General features: G+C 36.8%; 1 protein-coding gene across 1 annotated transcript in view; it reads right to left on the bottom strand.

Moving 5' to 3' along the window:
* nrxn2a (neurexin 2a) overlaps nucleotides 1–25,366 on the bottom strand; it is a 386,538-nt gene that overhangs the window by 290,951 nt on the left and 70,221 nt on the right. The window contains 3 exon segments of the mRNA XM_058757921.1: nucleotides 9,027–9,065; nucleotides 9,287–9,316; nucleotides 20,750–20,770. Coding sequence (XP_058613904.1) covers nucleotides 9,027–9,065; nucleotides 9,287–9,316; nucleotides 20,750–20,770 — 90 coding nt within the window.

Raw genomic sequence — 25,366 nt, 5'->3', positions numbered from 1 at the left:
AGTTCCCTGAGATACAGGAATGAGTACTGCGTAGATTGCTGTGCCATGACGCTGCACGACTCAGTGTTGTCACTTCAGTTGAATTTACCTGAGATCCTATGGCGAAATGCCCGCTTATATAGCCATTCTGGCGGGCTCTTGTGGGCTTCACCGTCATAGGCTTGTGCAGCACCGCTGCCAAGCCATTGGTTCGTTTTTAATACACTGCATGAACCAATGGCCGTGCAGTTACACTGTGTGATTGAAAAAGTCTTCAGTCCTCGGATAAAAAGGAGTTTTCCCCATTAGCATCTAGCGACGCAGTACTCGTTCCTGTATCTCAGGGAACCGAGGTTACATAAGTAACCAAGTACGTTATCCACCTACATTATGAATATATTTATAATGCATTACACATAAGGGCTTTAAGTAAAGTATTAGCCAATTGTTTTAGTGTAATTTTTCCAATTCTTTCTGCTTAATGAATAGTTCTGTGATTCATGACTGTATTTTATCTTTCCAAAAAAATAAATAAAAAACCTGTTTAAATCATTATCAATAAACAGCAAGTGCCCACTGTGACAACTAAAGTCATATTATGTAACAAAATGCAAAGCTATGCAAGTTACATGAACTAGAATGAAAATATGTGACAGCCCCCATTTCTCATACATCTAATTTCATACTGATTCCAGCAGAACATGTTTGACAGACAGACAATTTCTCCATCAATGTACAAGATCCATGGTTTCAGTTCATCTGATGGTAAAAAACTGACTTAGCATTTGCAAAAAAAATAAAAAAATAAATAAAATATCTGTTTGTGTTTCTATCAGTGACTACAGCAGTTCTCTCAGCAGGTCAGATGCCCTGTGGTTTACTCGCTCTCTGAGATTATATACCTCGACAGTAAATTATTTTTAAGGCCTGTAAAAAAAATAGCACTGCTCATTTCATGTTTCTGTTGTTAAACTAAAGGGGAACTCACAGCAGAGATAGGGACAGTACAACACACTGTATCAAGGCTCCAAAATGCCAAGATCAATGCAAATATACATTAAATAGCCTTGAATAATGTGTTAAAGCTGTCTCAGTAAAAGCTACAAGCTGTTGTTAACGTATGTAATTACAAACATGCTTTTAGTAAATGTCACATTTTCCCTATTCCATGTGAGTGTCTGCCTCAGCTGGAGTCATGGGAAATGATGAATGTACTCACTCTCTAAGTCCAGCTGGCAACAACAGGCAAAGTGCTGCCAAGATTAGCCATTGTAAAGAGAGCAGTCTTGTTGTTAAACAAGTACATTTGCCACCTGAAGCAGACATTCATCATTTAACGGTTTGTCGGTAGTCTGTGTCTTTACAAATATTACAGTTAGGAAAGTGTGTTAACATATAAGCATCTCAAAATATATATTAAATAATATACAGTCAGGGATAACATGCTGCCAGACATACATGAGCGGCTTTAAATTAAATTAAATTAAATTAAATTAAATTAAATTAAATTAAATTAAATTAAATTAAATTAAATTAAATTAAATTAAATTAAATTAAATTAAATTAAATTAAATTAAAAATTAAATTAAAATTAAATTAAATTAAATTAAATTAAATTAAATTAAATTAAATTAAATTAAATTTAATTAATTAATTAATAATAAATGTTATTGCCCCCTTCTGAATTATTGAAGTTTGTGGACATTTATTAACACTGTATGAAATGATTTTGTTGTGGATTGCAGCAGTAAATATAGAGAGATTCTGGTGGTAAAATGGACAGAAATTGTGCCCCTTTTATTTCTTTGGTGTTCAAGGTTTCAATTATGCGATCTTCAGGTGTGAAGAAAGTATTTTTCAAATGTCACTAGGATGAAACAGTTCTGCAAGGAAGAGTGGGTCGCAAAAATCCTCTGCAGCAGTCTGAAACACTTATAAATAACTACAGGAACTGTTGCAGTTATTGCTGCTAATGGGAGTGTAACTAGTCATTGACTCTAAAGGGGCAATCTCTTTTTCCCACAGGGACACTGGTTGTAACATAACTTTAATAAAAACATGAAATACTGTATGTATCTATTTGGTTTTTGGTTGAAAATCTGATGACATTTAATGTAAAACTATGCAAATAAACAGAAAATAAGTCAAGGGACAAACACGTAAGGGCTTTTCACATGTGAAGTAGTTAACCCTGGGTCATTCTACACCCATGTGTAAATGGAATCCTGGGTTTCACACTGCTTATAATTTACCCGGGGTTAACAATTAATCCTGGGTATCCATAAACTGATGTTTCACACTTTACATTTCTAAACCCCCGGTTAACGCTCTTATTTGCAGTGTCAGTGTCACTGATTGGACAAATGCAGCATGTGACCTGTATACATATCTTGGACTGCGCATTCTCATGTTATATATTGCAGACTGTACTATAAATTTTTTCCTGAACTGACTTTTCGGTGAACTATAAAGGTAAAAATAAAACAGTCTCTTGTTCTCTCAAACTCTAAAACGACTGTTTATACACCACTGTTTCTGTGACTGTCCAAAGCATGTGAATATGAAACTCGCAATTAGGTGTCTGTTGCTAATAATCTAATTGTAACATCCTAACATTGTATTCTAACAAAGAGGTGCTAACCCTGCTACTAAATTACTAGTGTGAAGCATACTGTTTCATACATAAAACATACTGTACTTCTAGTTAAAAGCAAAGTTTAGAACGTCGATAATCTGGGGTTAAAGTCATGGTACTCTCGTGAACGTGAGTCAAAGACTGACACGGAAGAGAAGAAATCATTGAATAAAGTCGTTATTTTTGTTTTCTTTGCGCACAAAAAGTATTCTCGTAGCTTCATAAAATTTAGGTTGAACCACTGATGGCACTTGGACTTACTAATTGTATGGGCCTTGAACATGTCAGTTGCATTGCTGTTTATTCAGGGTCAGAAAGATCTCAGATTTCATCAAGAATATCTTAAAGGGGTCATATGATGCGATTTCAAGTTTTCCTTTCTCTTTGGAGTGTTTCAAGCTGTTCGTGCATAGATAAGACCCCTAAAGTTGCAAAGACTAAAGTCTCAAACCCTCCTAAAACGGCTCATTTAAACACGCCCCCACATGTCTACGTCACTGTGTGGGAAGATCTGCATAACACCGCCCAAATGTATACACACAGAAAGAGGGCATGATTTTTATTCGCTGTAGTATTGTTGCAGCTGCCAGTACCATGTCCTGGAGACGCTGTGTTTCGTTGTGAAAGCGAAACTACTTTGTTTGGGCTTCCAAAAGAGGACACAACTAGAAATGAGTGGTTAAGTTGTATTGTAAGTTGTATTTACAACACTGTTCCAGAACAGTTCAACCCAAATATTAGAGTGTGCAGTGCATTTTACGGAGGACTATTTCCTGAAACTGGGAGAGTAGACTACAATGCCAGCTGTGCACAAAGGCTGTTTCTATAAAGTGGGGCAATTCCAACTTTGCAAGGGCAGTCTGGCGCTTACACAGCCTGTTAAGTATGTTTTCATATTTAAAGAATTTGCCACTGACTATTCAGACACGAGTTTTGAAATGTGTAGAGTACCGCTTGTTGTTTGTTGTTTCTCTGATCACAAATTCAGACATGGTAATATTTTACGCAGTGCGATGCAACACAATGCAACGCAATGCATAAAAAGACAGTAAAAGTCATTATAACCAGTAATTATGTCCCCCCTGGATGCAACAAATGCATCATTTGTAATGGTTTTATTGTTTTTGTCTCATTGCGCCAGGACACGCCATCACAATACAGTAAGGGGCGTAACATTTCAGTCACAGAGGTATTCGGCCAATCCCAACGCACTGGATAGCTGGCCAATCAGAGCACACTTCGCTTCTCAGAATGATGAGCTTTGTAAAAATCAATGCTTTTCAGAAAGGCAGAGCATAGAGGAGCAACAATAACGTACAGTATGTGGAAAATAATGTGTTTTTTTTAACCTTAAACCACATAAACACACTGCATTACACCAAATACACAAAATAATGTTCTTTTTAGCAACATCATATGACCCCTTTAATTTGTGTTACAAAGACGAATGAAGGTCTTATGGGTTTGGAACAACATGAGGGTGAGTATTTAATTTAAATTTTTGGTTGAACTATTCCTTTCACTGCCCTGTACTGCAGTGTGTCCATACATACTGTACACAAACTCTTTATCGATTACTTTTAATCATAATCGCAAAGTTTAATCGCAACATATAATCATTGAAGTTAATAGTGTTTATTAGTGTAACCATCTGTTTAATTACGTGCAATTTGTAACTAACTGTATGATTCTTACTGTACATTTCTGCCATAGTCACTACTAAAAACCTACTCCTAAATATAATGTAGAAACTTAAAATTTTCTGTAAAGCTGCTTTGCAACAATTGGTATCGTGAAAAGCGCTATAGAAATAAACTTGAATTGAATTTTTCAAATAATTCCACACGAGTCCTTTGTTCTTGCTTTCACTGAAGTACAAGATGCTCTTTAGATCATTCTCAAATCATGCTGAACCTCATGATCATCAGGTTTTACATAAACTCCTGGAATTCATGCAGTTTGAGTCCTGCTGTCTTTAGAGAAAAAGGGGGCATACTAAATAAATTAAAACTCATGTTAATATTTTACTTCAGCTTTCACTCCAAATGTAATGCTGCTAATATAATTTGTAATGATATAAAACATCATTTTCACTAGTGGTCTTGAATGTCTGTTCGGTATACTGTATACTAAGATATACATCTCTTCTGCTATGGTAGAAGCAAAACATATGTTTATCTTTTCAGAATAATGGAAGCCATCTGAAAAATTTTAAGACATTTTTGTCAACGTCGACAACAGAAAGCTAACAAAAAAAAGCAAAAGAAGAGCTAAAGCCTAACCACTAGCTGACAAATGCATTTATTTTCAAATAAAAGCTCTCCACACTGCTGCCTGTCATGAGGGTGGGTGCAAGGCTCTTGCTAAAGGTGACATTTTGCTGCACTGAATTAGAAATGTTTTGATTGAAGAGATGGAAACTCAACAAAGTATCTGGAGTTGAATCAAGGCACCATTACAGTGCAATGAATTCAGGCAAAGTAAACATCATTGGAACGTTGTTGCAACCATGACACATTACTGTTTACCAAAACATTTTCTTTCCAATTAGCAGCTTGCGCTCATTACTCTAGTTTTGGATGAATAGGCACATTGAATAAGGTTACGGCAGTATCGTGCAGGGAAGTTTCACAAGTGATGAAAGAAAAGCTGTGAAAAAAAAAATAATTTTCCATCTGTTCATGTTTCTGTTGTATAGACCTTTGATAGTGCTAGAGCCCCCCCCATCCCTCCCCTCAAAACAAATGACTTGTTATTTGAAGACATCAATCTTTTCATTTATCAAAATGTATTAGTACATAATTCATTCCAGGAAAAAAATAATGTTGTGTGATAATGTACCTCACACCAAATATTATTAAGGGGAAAAACAAGAAATTGTTCTCTCAATCTGATATTGTCTCAAATTGATATTGTGAAAAAGAAAGACTATTTTATTAGATAATGCTGTAAGTAATGGACATTGGATAATGCACAGTAATTCTAAATAGGATCATGTTTTAGGATCATGTCAATTATCTGGATTATAACTTGGAAAATAAAATAAAATAATAAATAATAATAATAAAATAAAATAAAAAACTGGAAATTCTACGCAAGTTGTCTAAAATGTAAGATATACTCAATATTAACTTAGAATATCAGCAGGGCTGAATCACAGTCGTACTGAAATAAGTAACAACAGCACAACTGTGATGCTCCTTAAAAGGGTAGTTCACCCAAAAATTAAAATTCTGTCATTAATTACTCACCCTCATGTCGTTCCAAACCTGTAAGACCTTCGTTCATCTTCTGAACACAAATTACGATATTTTTGGTGAAATCTTTGCGCTTTCTAACCCTGCATAGACAGCAACGCAACTACCACATTCAAGGCCCAGAAAGGTACAAAAATACTTTTTTTGTGCAAAGAAAACAACTAAGAGAAATTAACTAATGAGAGATGGACGTTCCATGTCAGAACGCCAGCTCTTGCGTCAATATATAAGCATTGTGGTCCTCTCGTTGAATAAAGTCATTATTTTTGTTTTCTTTGTACACAAAAAGTATTCTTGTAGCTTCATAAAATTACTTCATAAAAACTGCTGAACTACTAATATCACATGGATTATTTTAACAATGTCCTTACTACCATTCTGCCTTGAACGTGGTTGTTTCGTTGCGGTCTATGCAGGGTCAGAAAGCTCTCCGATTTCATCAAAAATATCTTAATTGGTGTTCCAAAGATGAACGAAGGTCTTACGTGTTTGCAACGTCATGAGAGTAAGTAATTAATGACAGAATTTACATTTTTGGGTGAACTATCCCTTTAATTATTAATGGGTTTTTTTAGAAAACAGCTAGAGTAGTTCCAAATGCTTGTGTGTGAGCAAAACATATCAGGACCGACATCCAAATTCCCTCCAGTTTTGTAGTCAATATGAGACCCCAGCAAATGTGACCAAAAAAAAAAAAAGTCCCTTTTTCTCCAACTGATCAATCTCTCAGCGTTTGATCTGCAAGCACAGCCAGAGGCCGAGCTGAGAAAAATGAGCCCGTATCCCTTCAGCAGCAGTTCGGGCTGCATTAGTTTCTCTGTGTAGAGCTGAAGCTCAAAAGACAAAGGCTGGAAGCAAAGACGCGTGCTGGGTCATCTGCTAATCTCTTTCTTAACTTCTGATTTATGGGCTCATAATTTTTTTTCCTTGCTTTAAATGGTTAAAGGTGCAACGTAAATAAAGTCTGCTGAAGACTACTGTGCCGCATCCTTGCTAGTAATTAAGGTCACTCATTAGTACCTAATAATTAACAAGCTGGGTCGAATTCCCCCCACCCACACTATAATTAAAAGTCTCTATTACACTTCAGAGCCCACAGGGGCAGAGTCTTCTTTCTCTGCTGTCTCTAGTCTTGACCTCAGCTGACTCTGGGGCCAAGGAAACCATATAATCCTTTGGAAAAAAAGAAAAGCTGTACAGTACGTCTGAATAATATAAAGGACCTGACTGACTAGAGGTCAAATTACTCCAGGTGGGCAGCCAGCATGCTTTTGAGAGAAGCTCAAACTGCCATCGAACTGTTCTGTTCAAAAACATTAAACTGCCTATGTAGGTAGCATTTTAAGGCATCATTGGCACAGTGCTCCAAAAGGTAGGCAGCATAATGATTCTGATGTTATATACTAAGGGAGAATAGCATGTATTCTTCTCAATGCAGGCTGGGATTTCTTGTAATTAAATATATAAATTAAACTTTTAAATAAAAATTTGTGCACCAAGTATATTTTTGCTTATTAGAGTAGCTTGTCAGTAGCTTAGCAACAAGCTAACACCAAACTGGAATCAATTGTGAGTCATGTCTCCAGAGTGCCATTCGTGTGGCATGCTGAGTTGCTGCCTGCGCAGAGAGTTCCAAGTCAGTCACTTATGAGGATCCATTATGGTTAGGATGCTGCCTTGGAAGGCAGCTGTTTATGTAGGCATTAGGCAGCGAGGCAGCTCACTAGGTTTTGGAAGACGGCCAATTTAATCCTTAAAAATCAGGAGAATAAACAAACACGATGCATTACAGCATGTTAGTGTTTGTTTGCAGTCTCCAGATTACAAACTCAAATACTGAAAATAATCATAAACGACTTGACTGGAAAGCTAGAGAAAAAAATGCTTCATTAATATTATAAATGAATGTAGTTTAAGCTTTGAAATTATACCATACCGACATGGAAATAAAGTTGTGAAATACCACACAGATCTGAAATATATTTTTCTTCCAAAAATGTATATACTGTTCAAATGTTTGAGGTCAGTAATGTTATTTTATGTTTTTGAATGACGTCTCTTATGCTCACCAAGGCTGCATTTATTTGATCAAATATACAGTAATATATTTAGTGATGGCAAATCCAAATTTTTGAGTCTTCAAATGTCACATGATCCTTCAGAAATCATTCTAATTTGCTGATTTGGTGCTCAAAGAACCATTTCTTATTATTACCACACCTAAAAACGGTTGAGATGCTTTTTTTTTTTCAGGATTCTTTGGTGAATAGAAAGTTCAAAATTACAGCATTTATTTGAAACAAAATCTTTTGTAACATTATACATGTCTTTGCAGTCATTTTCTATCCATTTGCATCCTTGCTGAATAAAGCAATAATTTCTTCCTTTAAAAAAATATTTTAATAACTTTTGATCAAATGATTGATCGATTTTATACTTTCTTCAGATGTGTGTGCGTTTGTGCGTGTGTGTGTATATCACATGGGACATTTTTGATATTTTGATGAAGACATACATCCTCATATGAGCTTCATGAACCAATCATTAGCAAATCCTGCAATTAGCGAACCCTGCTTATCTCACACAGGCCTGTAATCACTTGAAGTAATTAAGATTGACAGGTCAGTAAGGGAATCAAGGAATCAAGCTGCCTTCTGTTATTGCTGCAGACAGGGAGTGTGCTCTGTCTAAATTTGTTAGATAAATATGACTGACTGAAGTGTTTTTGCATTTCAAGCGGCGGCACGGTAGACTACTCTTACAAAAAATAATTGCAGTTTTAAAGCTTAGCCTGACTACACTGCAATTCAGCGAACATGCAGATAAAAGAATGTGAAGTGTATAATAGATAGTGTAATGACAGTTATCAGCCGCCACAATGAGTCGCTTCAGCTGAAAGAAGAGGCAAGAAACATTTCAAACGGGTACATTATTTGCATTTCAAGTATATACCCATAATAACGAAAGAAATACATATTTGAAATAAAACACACATTCAATCGGCAGCTTTCAGTCAAAACCTCTCATCTTTTTTTAATAAAGCCAAACAGCTAGAATGACAGCAGAGCTCTGGCTCTGTGCATTCTGGGTACGGTTTGTGACCGCACGACACCAGGACCAAAACAAACATGTGAGGGAGAGCGTAAGAGCGTTACCTGCTGCAGGAGTGGCCATCAGAGGAGCTGCTCCTGGGGCTGGGCCAGTGGACAGGACAGGGGTGAGGAGACGCACATGGAGAACACACAGATAGCAGAGAATGAAAGGGCACAGAAACCAACGGGACAAAGAAATGGAAGGAAAATAAGGTAGATCAAATGAGTTGTGGAAGCAAGGGTTAGGTACAAAAAGGGGGGAATCGAAAAAGAAAAAGAAAAAGAAAAAGGAAAAGGAAAAGGAAACGGGAGAGGCCCCATACCTTGGCTCTTTAACGTCAGGTGCGCCAGACCTTGAAGGAAAAAACAGGAAAAAGGAAAAAAAGAAATAAGAGGGTCATAAAAAAGGCACGGGCGGAAACGAAAAGCATTGTCACAACGTTTGACTGCAGTTTGTGACAGACATCCTGAGGCAAACACGGATGCCAAATTTAAAGGAAACCAAAGGGGAGGGAAAAAAGGAGGAAGGTAAAATAAACACACACTTCTTCAAGGGAGGGCAGTAAGAGGTGTTGAGGGGGAAAGAAAGAAAGGGAGGGAGGGAGGAAGGAAGGGAAGGGTGAGGAAAAAAGCATTTCAATTGGCACAAGTGCCAAAAAGGCACTTGCTCACAAAAAAAATGCTTTTTCTCCTAATGGAGCACATATTTAGTGTTTGGCAGATAGCATTCCTTAGATCATACGCTTCTATGCTATAGCAGTTACACCCATAAATGTTGCATTCGAAAAGCCACAGACTCATAAAATAGCAAAGAGAGATCAGAAAGCAGTGGGGAAATGTCTCATAAAAAGCAGCGGGGACCAAGATAAATTCTCCCAAGCGCACAGAGGCAACCCGTTCCAGACAGTCTATCGTCTTACTAACAGACAAAAGCCTGCGAGTTGATTTCGCTGCTGTAATAATGTATGCAGCTTGACAGCTCAATACCAATCAATTACACACACCGATGCGGGAGCCATTATCCGGCAGTTTGCGTTCTGTAATCACGATGCAGTGGTTGCTGTTTACTCCAACTAATGCGACCGAGAGTCATAGAGAAACACAGAAGACAATCAGGAGGAATTGCTATGCAAATCCAGATGAAAGCCAACCAAAATCGAGGGGTCAGGCCAGTGAGGAGATTCTGTTTTACACCAAATGCCATACACAAACTGGAAAACAAAAGTACACAACCGAGATCACAAAAAATAACGCATCAGCTGGGAGCTTTGTGAAAATCCACATTAACTCCATTTACGCCTTTACGCGCTTATTCCGTGTTGTGAGGAATATGATTACCTTCAGGAATGCCGCATGTTAGCTGTGAACGCTCTCTGGTGAACTGAACCGCATTCAAGGCGATATTTAATTGAAAAGGGAGAATGTTTCCTTCAAATTCCAAATGCACCTCCAAGGAACCGCATGGCAAAAACAATCCCAGGTTTTAAAGAGACCGGGCCTGCTTGGAGCTCTCACTGCCTATGCGTTTCATTTCCGTGAAACAAAGGAATATTATGATTATAGAGAGCAGAGTTATAGCGCCATTGTTCTCTCTGATGTTCCTGTGTGATTCCTTGACAATTACCACGGTACCGTCGCTTGCCCTGCTACTTCTATGCTGCACTCTATTAGGGAGATAACGTGGCTGTAGAATAGATCATTGTAACTGGGAGTTACTAGTCATTGTGCAGCCAATTCCATAAAAAATATCACAAATGTAGGGAGCGAAACGATAAAAGGCGGTTTGGTTTTTGAGAACAGAACAAGAGCTGCAACTCGTGAAGAATAGCAATATGCGAAATCGCAAGGGATAAGGTAAACAATGATACAGAGACAATATCTAAGGAAAGCACAATGGCGGTATCTGAACAAGTAACAGCCTTGGGATATTGTTTTAGCTCATTTAAATATTTGAAATGCATAATATAACAACTCAAAGTCGTATTTTATTATCATTTAAATATTCTCTTTGCTCATTTAAATATCCAAATATAAAATATGACTATTCAAAGTCATTATATTATACTATTGCCAAAGCTGGGTAGTAACTGATTACATGTAATCTGGATTATGTAATCAGATTCCAAATATTAAGTACTTGTAATTGGCTTAAGTTACATGGTAAAATACTCGTAATTCCTTTTTTACTGATTATATGATTACTATTCACACATAAATTATTCATAATTTATTGTTTCTCCCTAATTCCTCTTCATCTTTTAAAGGTTCCTTCCTAAAATAGCTACTGCTTTTATACACTTAGAAAGTCTTCCAGTTTTGTGAGCACTGGATATATATATATATATATATATTTCAGGTTTAAGAAGCGTTTCAACATTGCATCAAATACTGATGAACAGATTATTTTTTATTTGAATTATCACTGGTTATTTAACCATGTATTGCTATGTCTTTAAAAACGGCTTTTGTCTTTCAAACACATTAAAATGCACAAATTATTTCTTATTTAATGCAGGCATATATTTTTAGATATTTTTTTTAATTAATTTTAATTTAACTTTTTTATGATTTACACATTATTAGCTTTTCATTCAACTTATGAACCCCCTGCAGTTCCTTTACAAACCCCAGTATTGGAAACCTTGACGTAATGTAATGTTTAATGCACTTCATGTTGTTAATTACAACAAATGGAAAATATTTTCTTAGTCTATGTATTGTATATCAATATGGTACAAGATTATCCTATTTAAATCAACGTGATAAATGAGTTAAGTCAAAAGTAATCTAAAAGTAGTCTGATTATATTACCTAAAATGTGTAATATAATGGATTATGTCACTAATTATAATTTTTATCATTTGGAATCAGTAATGGACGACAATTTGTAAGTAATCTACCCAGCTCTGATTATTTCTCTTGATCATTTAATTATTTCAATGTATAATATGACTATTTAAAAGTCATATACAGCATAATACTGCATGCTGTAGCTGTTCGAAAAAGTTAAAAAAGGTAAAGTTTAATTATAATAATGAACTTACTATACATGCTAACATCCCCAATGTGATGGCAAAGTTCTTCGTTTAAAGAATAATTTCAGAAAATAGCTAGCATGAAATACTTTTTTGCTGACATGTGCTGCAGTGTGACATGCTGTTCTCCATCTAAAACCATTTGAAACAGCATTTTGCTAATTCTTTTATAATTATAATTGTTATTCATGCAGCTTTTATGAGCTCATATTAATTGAGAGGGCACATGGACTATTAGTACATTTAAAAAGTCATTTGTCACACCACAGAACCATTTAGCTAAAGAAAATGAATAAAGGTGATAAAAACTGAGAAAAACTTGAAATGGTGACCAGCACTTAAAATACACACTGTCCCTTAAATGTTGATATAAACTGTAACCGAAAATCTTTTGTTTAGTTTAAAAAAGTCCTTAAATTTGAAAAGCAAACCTATATCCATCTATAGCATCTTAAAATCCATCTTTTCTATCCATCTATCTATCCATCCATCCATCCATCCATCCATCCATCCATCCATCTATCTATCTATCTATCTATCTATCTATCTATCTAATCTATCTATCTATCTAATCTATCTATCTATCTAATCTATCTATCTTCCAACATGTCGTTCTTCATGTGTCTGAATACATAGTTATCTGGTCTGGTGAGGTGACACCTTACGTTGCGATGCCCATATACTAAAAGGCGTTGCCTTTGAAGATGATCCATCATTTATGTGCCTCTCACACTTTTAGACACATAAAGAGAACCTCTTTTATTTATAAATGACCCCACATCCTGACTTTCTTCTGCATGTGTTTTAGCAGTTTTTTCCGCCACCTGAAATGGTGTCCTTTTGCCTCATTCATTCTAATTTCAGTCACAAAAGCCTATAAAAGTGTCTGTCCCATGATTCCATCCATCACTAGTCACATCTCAGCTGTCACATCTGTTTCGTATAACAGTTTATGCCACAGTGACTTCTCAAATTTGAAAAATGAAGATGAAATTACCTACAAACTGGCACATAATGGAGTACAGCGAAAAAGCCAACTGAATCAACAGATAGCAAGAGAGCACACAACCACCCAGGAATTAAAAAGCAACACACACCTTGTTAACTAATATTTAAACAATGATCAGCGCAGCTAAAAAAAAAAAGGTTGCAAAGCCGCTCTACTGTGAAATGGAGGCATTTACACTGTGTTTACATTCATATTTCTTGCTCAACAGCCTTAACTAAAAGGAACAAGCACACAGTCAGAAATAATTATTAATTATTAATTGATTTCAGTCTCTTAGTTCTATTACGTTTTTAAAGCTACGCGCCGTTGCATTAAGGAATTTTTTCATTAAGCTGTTTCTCCCACAACCGTCAATTTCACTTGCGCTCTCCGGTTTGTGAAGGGAGGCGATTTATTCAGCTAATTTAACCGAGAGATACAAAGACGGACAGTAATGGCTCATGGAGAAGTCTCACTTCCCTCCCAGCGATGCACATTTTAATATGAAACAGGTAGAGCGGCTCATACCCACTGAGCTGAACAGCGGACAGAGCGGCGGTAGCCTTGAGGTGTTGGTATTTTCAAAAGGAGCGTATGCTTCATGTAAACATTTATTTTCAGAGAATGCAAATGCAAGGCGTCATTGCCACAGTGCTGCCTGACGTGGAGAGGCCTGCTGTGGACGTCTGCATTGAAATGCGGTGGCCCATCTGCGTTGGCATAGCAACAGGCTCCCATGTCTCCCTTAGTATGACGTTGTCGGCGCAACTAACCCACTCCCTTCCTGCCTGCTCCTCTCTTGCATTTCTTCTCTTGTTCCTGCTCTGTTATCATGGACGTTCACCTCCACCTGTCTGGCTTAATCTGGATGAAAGTGGTTTTCAAGAGTTCAATTTGTTTAAATGGGTCAATAACAAGGCCATAAAAGTGTTTACCTCATAAACAGTTTTCTGGAAGAAGGGAGATATTTTTTAAATGGCAAGCGGGTATCGAACTGCATGCTGGAATAATAAGAAGCGCGCAAATAAAAAAATAAAAAAATTAATTCATGGCAGGCAAATCAAAAGAGCTTGTTTAGGTTAACGTGTTTCCATTACAAGGATTGTTTCGGCCCATAAAATGCATATTGCAAAATGTATGGGGTTATTTAATATGCATGTCTTGGTGAATATAGTACATTTCAAGACAATCATTTATATCATATCATGAAATATCATTTATTATATTGCCTTTGTGGTTGCATAACATTCATCCAAACAGAAAAAGTAATTACGGGATTTACTCCACATTATTCCATCCTCAAATTTTAGCCTATCCCTACGTTGCTGTGGAAACAAGGCAAAATGATGCTCGCTACCTTACTGAACTCTATGGAAGTCAGTTTCTGCTACATCAAAAAAAAATTAAAATTAAATAAAATCAGCAGTCAGCACACAAGATCTAAATTTAGAGAGCACTCATTATTTCAAGATAATATCAATTACTTCAAGACAATATGATTATTTCAAGATAAAGAGAAACTCAATTTGACACCGTATTTAAAAAATGACATTATTTTCGAGTTGGTATCTAGGTTTAGTATATCTTAAATAAATGCAATATCTCCTAAACAGTCTCAAAATAATGAGATGTCATCTTAAAATACTTTAAATCAAGATTGACCTCTCAATGAAAAACAATATTAACTCAATAAGTACATAGGACCTCATAATTTGGAGATGTCTCATTATTTTGAAATATCTCATCTATTTTAAGATACTTTAAGACAGGGGTGGGCAAACTTTTTGACTCGAGGGCCACATCAAGATTTCCACATTAAGTGAGGGGCCGCATAATATGTTTATGACAAATGAAGCTTTTTTTATTCTAAATTGACACTCACTTACTACTGTACAGTATGTATACCTGTACATACATGGCAGTTCTATTCTTGTACCATCTCTACCTATTTTTATTTAATGAGCACTTTATGACATACATAAGTTGCATTGGTGTAGCCTACAAGTTGATTAATGTGTAAGACACATTTTATTTCATTCAAAAATAATGTCAAATAAACAAAACGTTTACAAACGTTAGAAACATGTATATTCCCCACACTCCACAAAAAATCCTGTAAATTTAGCAGTGTTCAGAATAGAAAAAAGAACGAAAATATAGTAAAAAACAAACACAAATTATAGTGGCATTCACTATAAACATAATTATAAACGCCCAGCCTAAATATTTAAAGCGAAACTGAAACTAGCACGTGGTTTCTAGAAAATGCACAAAACAAACTCGCTTGCCTCAAATGAAAAAAAAATGCAATTTATAATCTAGAAAAAAACAGTACTATATCCATTTTTATAAAAATGTGTGTGGAAAACGGAAGAAAGCAAGCATATCTTTGGCAGGATAAAACGACAAATTATTTCCATGTTTTCCCCACGAAATTACAGTACCAGTGAGCAGGAGGATAACACTGGCATTTGTTCTGATACTGGAAAGTCTACAGAGCATTTTAAGCATTTTTAAAACAGTACCATTTTTCAGAACAAATGAACGCTTTCATTTTTAAAACAAGTATCTTATTTACAATTGTGCCAGTTTTGTAGGGTATATATTTAGACTTTTTATTTTGTATTTGCTGTGCGGCTTGAACGCAGCGTCTGTCAAAAATAGACTAGGCACCTATCTTTAGCCAAGCGGCATTGAGAGCCTCTAAACATGCTGCGGCGTGGCTGGTGTAAACACAAGCATTGACTCGAGTGGCCGCGATCACCTCCGGTGGCCGCGTCTGAGCGGTGCTACGGTGTAAATCAGGGGTTATATGCACTACAGGCTACAGCGCCATCTATTGGATTTTACTGATATTGCATCAAATTAGCTATTTTGGTTCAACTGCCTCACTGACTGGAAGACAGCACCCGTAGTTTGCCCACCTCTGCAGATTCGTATCATTTTTTAAAAATCCCTTATCCAATCTTTAAAGGGATAGTTTACCCAAAAATGAAAATTACCCCATGATTTACCCCATGATCTTCTTTCAGATGAATACAATCAGAGTTATATTAAAAAAATGTCTTGGCTCTTCCAAGCTTTATAATGGGGGTTTGAGATTTTGAAGCCCAAAAAAGTGCATCCATCCATCATTAAAAGTGCTCCACACTGCTCCGGGGGGTTAATAAAGGACTTCTGAAGTGAATCGATGCATTTGTGTAAGAAAAATATCCATATTTAAAACTTTATAAAGCGTAATCTCTAGCTTCTGCTAACTGTCGTATGAGTGTTCATGATGAGAGAGTGGCGTTCCAGCGGATGACGTAGGACATAGGCGTAGCTTAAGATCTGGTGAGAAGTGATGAACAAGAAAAGCGCAGAGGAGAGAGCAAAACAAATTCACTGCCATTATAAAGCTTAGAAGAGCCAGGACATTTTTTAATACAACTCTGATTGTATTCGTCTGAAAGAAGAAAGTCATATACACCTAGGATGGCTTGAGGGTGAGTAAATCATGGAGTCATTTTCATTTTGGGTGAACTATCCCTGTAATGTAAATCGAGATTATTTTGAAATCATTTTCAGAGACCATTTCATTTTATCTTGAAAAGGTGAGATTTCAAAATAATCAGATGCAGTACTAATTCAAAATAACTAGATAGAATCTCCAATAATGACGTGTTATCCTGAATTAATTACCTGGGTGCTGGATTTTTTTTTTTTTTTTTGATGTGGCAGAAACACAAATGCCGTGCGTTAGAGCAGACCATTAATGCCACACACAAGATCACAAATAAAAATAAAAAAATAAAATAAAAATAAATATATAAAATCACATGCTGCCTCCATCTGTGAACACTAAGAATTCTCAGGAAGCAAGCGACTGTCAGAGTCTCATAAGCTACTGATGACAAGATGCTTTGCAAATGCTCAGTATATAAAACTCTGAGCCATAACGGATTCTCTATCTACTGCATATCAAAACCTGATCTCTGATTAGCTCCTGCACGGCACTGAATGAGAAACTTCTGAATATGCGGAGAGGGGATTAGTCTGAAACTCCTGGAGGCTTTCCTTCAGATGGAGGATTATATCAAGGTCACTGAGGTACTGGGAGGATTGGGCATGGCAGTGACAGCTGTACCCGCTCTTCTGACGTCCTCGCATGCCTCTGCTCTCACGGGCTGCGGACAGTCATGGTCACTGCGGTCAAGCCTGCTCTGCTTTACCTAACTGGAGCAAAAGTTGGACACAGAAGAGCTGAGCTTTGGATTACGCTCCAGCACTCAAGACTGGCACCGATGCCTAAGTGAGCAGCAGTGACATAAGAGCTTTTCCTCTAAGGATGGAAGCAGCGGTATGATAAGGCTGTAAACATCCTGAAGCTGACGGTATGCATGAGAGCACAGACGGCTAACTGAGGCAACTCAACATCCCAAAACATGCTGTCTACATGCACACCGACAAGTCATATGACCTCGACACACAGTAACAAGTGTAAATGTGAGCAAAGCACATCGTCCTGCAGGAATGTAGAGATTTGTTTAAAACCCTGGGTTACCGTAATCCTGGGTTATCTATCTACTTCTCACTGCTGTTTCTCTACCCTGGGCTAGTAATTAATTCTGGGTAGTCATGTTTCAAAATTTCACGCTGTACATTTGTAAACACTGTTATTTGTATATTATCACTCTTATTTGCATATATGTTGCATATTTATGAGGCCAACAACATTGACAGCAATCCAGTTTGGTGGTTTTAAGCCTCCTGAAATGCATCAAAGCAGATGCTGAAAATTAAACAGCAAAAAGACAGATGCTGAAATTAAACAGCATTTCTGTACAAAGTGTATTAATACTTAATGAGATGTTTGTTTAGTTGGTAATGCTTTATAAGAAGGTTCAATTCATTAACACTGGTTAATGCATTTGATATCATGAACTAAAAGTACTTTTTTCACAGCATTTATTAATCTAGATTAATGTTAATTTGTAAATGTAAGTGTCATGTTTCATTGTTAATTCATGTTTATTCACAACACACTAACAAATTATCATTTAGACAAGAAATGCTAAATAATAATATCGTGGCATAATGGTTAGAGAGTCGGACGTGTAACACAAAGGTCACGGATTCGAGTCTCGTTACCAGCAGGGATTGTAGGTGTGGGAAGTGAATGACCAGTGCTCTCTTCCACCCTCAGTACCACGACTGAGGTGAGACCCTGAACTGAACCACCAACTGCTCTCTGGGCGCAGCAGCAAAAATGTATGTATGTGTGTGTGTGTATATGTGTGTTGTACTGGTATATATGGTTTATGAGGACACAAATGTGTATAATAACATGTTTTATGAAATTCAAAAATGACCAGTAGGTTCCTGTAAGGGGTAGGTTTAGGTGTAGGGCAACAGCACATACAGTTTGCACAATATAAAAACCATTCCGCCTATGGAGAGCCCCCGTAAACCACAAATGCCAGACTGTGTGTGTGTATTGTATGTGTGTGTATTGTATGTGTGTGTGTGTGTGTGTGTGTGTGTGTGTGTGTTTGCACTTGGATGGGTTAAATGCAGAGCACACATTCCAAGGATGGGTCACAATACATGGCCACACGTCCTTTCCTTTCCTTTCTTTAATATGTAAAAATTATAAATTATGGTAACACTACCATTAAAAAGTTTGGAGACTGTAAGATGTGTTTTTTTTTTTTTTTTAAGGTCTCTAATTCTCATCTGCATTTATTTGATCGAAAATATAGTACAAAAGTAAAATTTTGAAATATTATTACAATTTTAAATTTCATTACAATTTTAAGTTTTCTACTTTAATATATCTTAATTTATTCCTGTGATGGCATTACTCCAGTCTGCGGTGCATTTAACAGCATTTATTTGAAACGGAACATTCTAAATGTCTTTACGGTCACTTATTAATCAGTTTAATGAATCCTTGTCAAAAAACACACCTGAAAGGTAGTGCAGATTAATAAATGCTGCAAAAAGTAAGGTTTGTTTTTAGCTATTGTGAAAAACATGATGACTTTGAACAGAAACCCCTTATAAAAAGTTCAGAGTTGCTAACTTTGATTGCTTCCTAACTATCTTACCTAGCCATTCTTGTTTTCAGCTTTACTGTAATTTTTGGTCCTCCAACTAGACAAGCACCAAACTGACAAGAACCATCACGGAAATCCGTACAGATGGTATTTTCAGCAGTGACATGGCTGAGGCATCTGACCTAACACAAAAACACATTTTCTCATATCTGCTTTCTGCTACAACACCTCCATCTTCCTGTGACCACCCAAACACGAACAGACCCATCCACAAACACTCACTGGATCTCCATGTGACAGAATTTTAATGTCGTACATACACAAACTGATGGGACACCTAAATTCGAGCTTTTCAGATGTCACACTGCATTTCAGAGAAAGTGACGAAAAAGCAGAGTGGTTGCGAGTTTGCTTGAATGAGTGTCATCTTTGTTTTCATGCGTTCTGCACTGGAAACAAAGTGCTGACACTGTGTGAAAGCTTTAATCCAATAAAGACACAAGCACTTGCTTTATATGGCACATCCCTGTCCAATTCTTGCCATTTGATGTCTGCATAGTCCTAGCACTTGAGCTCTTCACAAGGGAAACAGAGGATGATTAAAAGTCTAGGCTAAAAGCACATGTTGTAAAAGAAGGCCTCTGTCATCCACTAGTGTCACTGTGGCCTTTAAGATAACCTTCCTCTGTTGAGAACGAATACAATACAGACACTGGCAATGATCACAAGCGCTTCAATAACATCATTGAGTGTACATTTTAAATAGAGCAGACCTTTTCACAATAGACTGCTCCTTTTTCAAGACCTCAGACTTGCGCCGCTATTACATAGGCATTTCTTTCTTGCTATTTTGATTTTCAAACTGCTCACAAAAAAGATATACATTAAAAAGCCCTGACTTTCTTCAGTGCATCTGTTAACAGTGTTTTAACATCTACTGAATAATGCACTACATCATCATCAAGCCCAGACATCACATCAGCTCCGAGGCACAATATAATACATTTTAAATAACCAAGGCATCACGGATCTCCTCCATCAGAGAGACATTTTTCATCGCTAGCTTTTGAAAATCAAGATTGAGTTGATGAATTTACCACAGGCCTCAGACTCAACCTATCCATCCACATAAAATATCGAGGTCCTTGGAGCTAAAAAACAAAAGGGCGGACATCACAAACCGTGGCGTTTAAGTTTTATCATTCACACAGAAGGTGTTGGAAGAATAATATATACTTGGGATCTTCTCCAGCATTCAAACTTGTGAGTTGTGAAGTGTCAAGCCTTGCAGGATTCATCTCCTACGCCGCTCTCACCCTAAATGCGAGGTTCAATTTATCTTCCCCATGAGCTGTATAAGGCAGAGTGGTTTTGCATGACCACTGCCAGCTGCCTTAATCCTAGCCTGGGTTGCACTTATGCGGTCTAATTCAGCAGATCTAATTCAGAGATCATTTAAAAGCTGCAGGGCTGAAGCCCCGAGCCTCCGGCCCTGCAAAACTGGAGACCGAGCATTATAAAATCCTCCACAACACAGACGCTCCACCGTTTACTAGCGCATGCCGCTCAATCTGTCGCTGAATCTGGTCTTTGTCTCATGCAGGTGAGTGATTTTGGTCCACTCGAGTCAGTCAGCAGAACTGCAGTACAAACTGACAATGCAAGAAAGGATGACTATCAGCTCTGGCATATCAGATATCTGAAAAGACAAAACATTGGTCTTACCTCCTAAAATTTGCTGGAGAGCTGCAGCAGGAATGATGGGAAAGAAAAGAGAGAATAATAAATTAACAACATAGAATTCACCATTTGTCATTCAGGCTGTTGAAACCACAACGAGAAGAATAAGTGACATTTCTGAGGACTGTATGCATGTGTAATAATTGTTAGGTGAGACTATCAAAATATCATGTTAGGTTATGGTTTGTATTTAAGTAAATATATATATTTTTTGAATGGCAAATCCTGCTATTATGAACCAAATGTTACATGGAAAACAGCTAAAATGCAAACTACTATAAATATAAATTTAATAAAAGTATGTAGGCCTACTTGTAATCCTACACTTCATAAATATTCAGGTGTGGGAGCAAAACATCATGTGGATCCAAGAAAAATCATATGCATCAGTAAGATAAGCATTCAAGGAACTCAGAGGGTGAAAGTCATTTTTAAGTGGTTAAAGAGTATTACTCAAATGTGTTTGAGGGCATGTGAACTAAAATACCACCACTTGAGTATACAGTAAGTACGTACAAATATTGTTGGCAGCAACTTTAAAAAGCTCATAATTGCATCCTTGGGAGTCTACTGTAGATTTCATTCTGACTAAAACATGATAAAAATGCACGCACCACTTGTTTGAGTCATAAATCAAGTCATACGCTCAAATGTTATTGTCATTACTGCAGATGACTGTTTATAGTAGATGTCTAGATGATTAGACTCATGGGAGCTGGGATGCATGTTGCTCGTGTTGTTTTCTGAGATACAATGATTAAATCTATAAATTAGAGTTTCTTCAAGTTCAGAAGACTTTTATTTCCCAGGTGTTCGTTTTTATTAAAACTAACAGATTTCAACTTTTTTCTTTGTGCTATATGAAGGTCATATAAACCTGTCTTGAAACTTTTAACCAACTCTGCGTCCCAATATGCCTACTACTACACTGTAAAAAGTGAAAGTTGACTTAACTTAAAAAAATTGAGGAAACCCGTTGCCTTAAAATTATTAAGTACATAATAATTAAAAAAAAAAAGTTAAGTGAACTTGACAATTCAATTAACTTATTTTTTTTAAATTAACATTTACTTAAAAATTTTAAGGCAACGGGTTTCCTCAATTTTTTTTAAGTTAAGTCAACTTATCACTTTTTACAGTGTATATAGTAGGTAAAAAACAGAATGTGTGGTATTCATAAAACAGTTGGTGAAAAGTACCCGGATGATACTTTGTGAACTCTGACAGCATGCATCTGATTTTGAACACACCCCAATTCGTAGTTTATTTTTTATAAAGATTTTAATTTTTTTACCTTTTTCCCTAGGAACACTAAAATATTCTATCCAAATCAACTGAAATAAGAATAAATATGAAACCCCATAATAAAAATGTGAATTACTACAGGTTTAAAACTATGATAAAGAGTGAAATAATTGGTTTTCTCAAGGACACAAACTATAAAAATAGTGTCAGATCTTGATATGAAATTAGACTCGTATCTAGTCTGTGATGTGTGAAGAAATCAAAGCTGAAGAAAAAAAAAAAAACATACGAAGAGAACATTTTCAACCCTTGGGCTGTGTTGAAAATCCTTTACCTAATTTGGTGGCCTTTTAAAAATTGCCTGTAAATGTCTCATGTTAAATTATCACCAAGTCTTATATCTCGGTCTAGTTTTTGGAACTGATTGGTCATAGATCTTATTGATCTGAACTTTTGCATCTCAGTGTTTGAGTGAAAGAAAGCATTATTTGTGGATAATTCTGGCAGTGCTCACTCAAAAACTGAGGCAACAAGTGCAAAAAGGTACGGGGACAAAATAAACACTTGGGGGTGGGGGTGGGGGGTTGAAATCAGTAATAAATTTTAGTCTAATGCAATAACACTAACTATTTTTGGTAAAAAGAAAATCCCCTCCAGGTCAAAATGACTGGAACACAAGATGACGGTTAACCATGTGTAATTTCTAATCAAGCTATTGTTATTCTTATTATATATTATTATTATTATTATTATTATATTGTTATTAAAAAATATATATTATAAAAAAAGTGACTATATTTGGAAGCATTTTGGAAGCCTAAAAGTCTCACACACCATTTCCACCATAGAATGCTATTAAATGTACAGTAATATACAGTACATTATCTGAGATGTGGAGCAAATGACACTGGAACTTTATGACTTTAATGGGAAAAAATGGCAGAATTCTCCTTATGCATTAAAATCAACTGTTGGACAATTTAGTGGACAAATTTAGCAGACAAATTAAAATTAGAAACAAATTTAAACAGTTTAATTTGAGTAAATTCATCAAACCATTATCATACCATCAAATCAAGTGAATTTTATTTGTACAGCACTTACAACATATATTGTATCAAATCAGTTTTTCAGAAAACCATGCCTTCATATACTGGTTGTGGAAAGAAAAAACCTCCAAGATGCTCAAATGAAGAAAGAGAAGGAACCAGGCTTTCCTCCTCCAAGGCACACATTACAATATATGTATATTACAAAGCTAAATATTATCTACTTACATAATATGCATAACGCTAATCACATGTTCATTGTTTTAATTATTCATATGAATAAATCTGGGTACAGACAAAAAGTAATTTGGGACTCATTAATACCATAATCTGAATGTGATGACGTTGAAAACACGATCTCCAAGAGGCCAAAAGGTCAGGTGCTACCTTAATGACATACTCGAGACCACAGGACCGAGGCACAGAAAGCCTTTACTGTGAAATAATAGGAGTCAAGGGAGAACGTCAAAGGCTTGCTTGGTGGAGCTAGTGTGGGGCTGGATGGTCTGGTCATGGAAGGTGAGTCAGATCACTGTTGCCACTGTGATAATGAGGAGAAAGTAGCTGTGAGAGGAGCTGTTTGCAGCTCTTAAAAGGTGGAGGGCAACAATCCTCACTCTAAAACACTAATGAGAACACATGGCGGCTTCCAAATGGCCATTGAAAACACAGACCTAACCCTACAGCCAATTAAAGAGGAATCTTCGCGAATCTTATTTTGCGATCATCATTATGTGGCCATGGAGACGCCAGCACGTAAACGAGTACCCGGGAGAGGGAGCACTGCTCTATTATCCATTTTCCTAATCTCGGTCGCTCAACGGCTACAAATTAAATCCGAGGTTTCCAAGCAGATCTTAATGGACTGCTTTATCAATGAAAAGGCGATTTGGACTATGTTTGTCGGATATGCCACAGGTGCGAGGGGGACGTTAGCGCACCCCAACAATGTTTGCAAAGGGAAGCTGAAAGCACAACAAAAGCCGGGACAAAAGACGACACAAAACCCTCAGCGCAAATGCTGCTCGATTGCCTGGAGCGAGACAGTAAATCTCTTAATCACACTGTGTTTGTGGGAGCTGCTTGCTTGGCTCGGGATATCAGGCCATGCAAAACTGTCAGCCGCCCATAAATCACGAGGGCCGCTTTAACCTTTACAAGTGCTCTCCTCGGCTCCCTCAAATTGGTCACGGCAACAAAGTCCCGGAGAATTGTAATGAATCGAGCATGGCCGTGAGAGCTGACATGGTGACAGCGTCTGGAGCTTCTCAAAATGAGCGTGCTAGGCTAGCGCCACGCGGGTTATTAGCATGATCTCAGCCTGTCGGTCTGAAAAAGCCAGAGTGGCATGTAATCTGTCTCTATTTAGTGAAGTGATGCTAATCCCTCTCTTGATCTGAATCAGGTCCTCCAGTGTGAACTCGAACGAGACGAGGCATCTCCATCAACCACGACAATAGAGGAAGTGTCTGTTTACAGGAACTGAAATATGCAATCGACAGACTTTTCGATTGTTATTGCAGTAAATCAATAATATAGGTGTCAGTCACTTAACAAAACAGCTTCTCACCTGGAGAATGGCTTCTCGCCAGCATCTTATTAGCAGCTCGTTTCATTATCTGTTTTTGCAACAGTTCGTTTGATAATCCTGCATACTTGTATGTGTGAAAGTTATGATTTTTAATCAGGCATAAAGAACACAGAGGCTGAAAATCACTTTCACAATGTCTCACTTTAAATACCTCAAAGCTGGAATGATTTTCCTAACCAGAGCAGCAGAGTCCCCTGCCAGCTTCAAGAAACGCCTAAGGACACCTCTCTTCGGTGAGCACTTGTCACGCGATTGTTAATGCACTCTTTCCAAAAAAAAAACAAAAAAAATAAACATTATTCTTAAACTATTTTTTACGGCATCTCAATGCCATTGCTGTTCTAGTCTCCTAGGGCTCAAAAGTAAGGGTAATACTTTAGTGTAGGGACCAATTTTCACTATTAAACAGTTACTTATCAGCATGCCTATTAATAACATATTGGCTTATTGGTTTATTAGTACTTATAAAGCACAAATTCTGCATGATCATATTCTACATCCCTAATCCTACCCAATACCTAAACTTAACAACTACCTTACTAACTATTAAGCAGCAAATTAGTAGCTTCTTATTTGATAATAGTGAGAATTGGAGCTTAAAATAAAGTGTGACCAAAGTAAGATTTATTTTTTTTTTTTGTTTGGCCCAGTCAGTAGTTCAGATTTCGACTTACAGTACTCGAAGTACTGTAAATACAGACAGATAATATGCTCAGA

This window comes from Onychostoma macrolepis, chromosome 21, assembly GCF_012432095.1.
Source record: "Onychostoma macrolepis isolate SWU-2019 chromosome 21, ASM1243209v1, whole genome shotgun sequence".
Taxonomy (NCBI): domain Eukaryota; kingdom Metazoa; phylum Chordata; class Actinopteri; order Cypriniformes; family Cyprinidae; genus Onychostoma; species Onychostoma macrolepis.
This window is presented reverse-complemented; position numbering and strand designations above follow the sequence as displayed.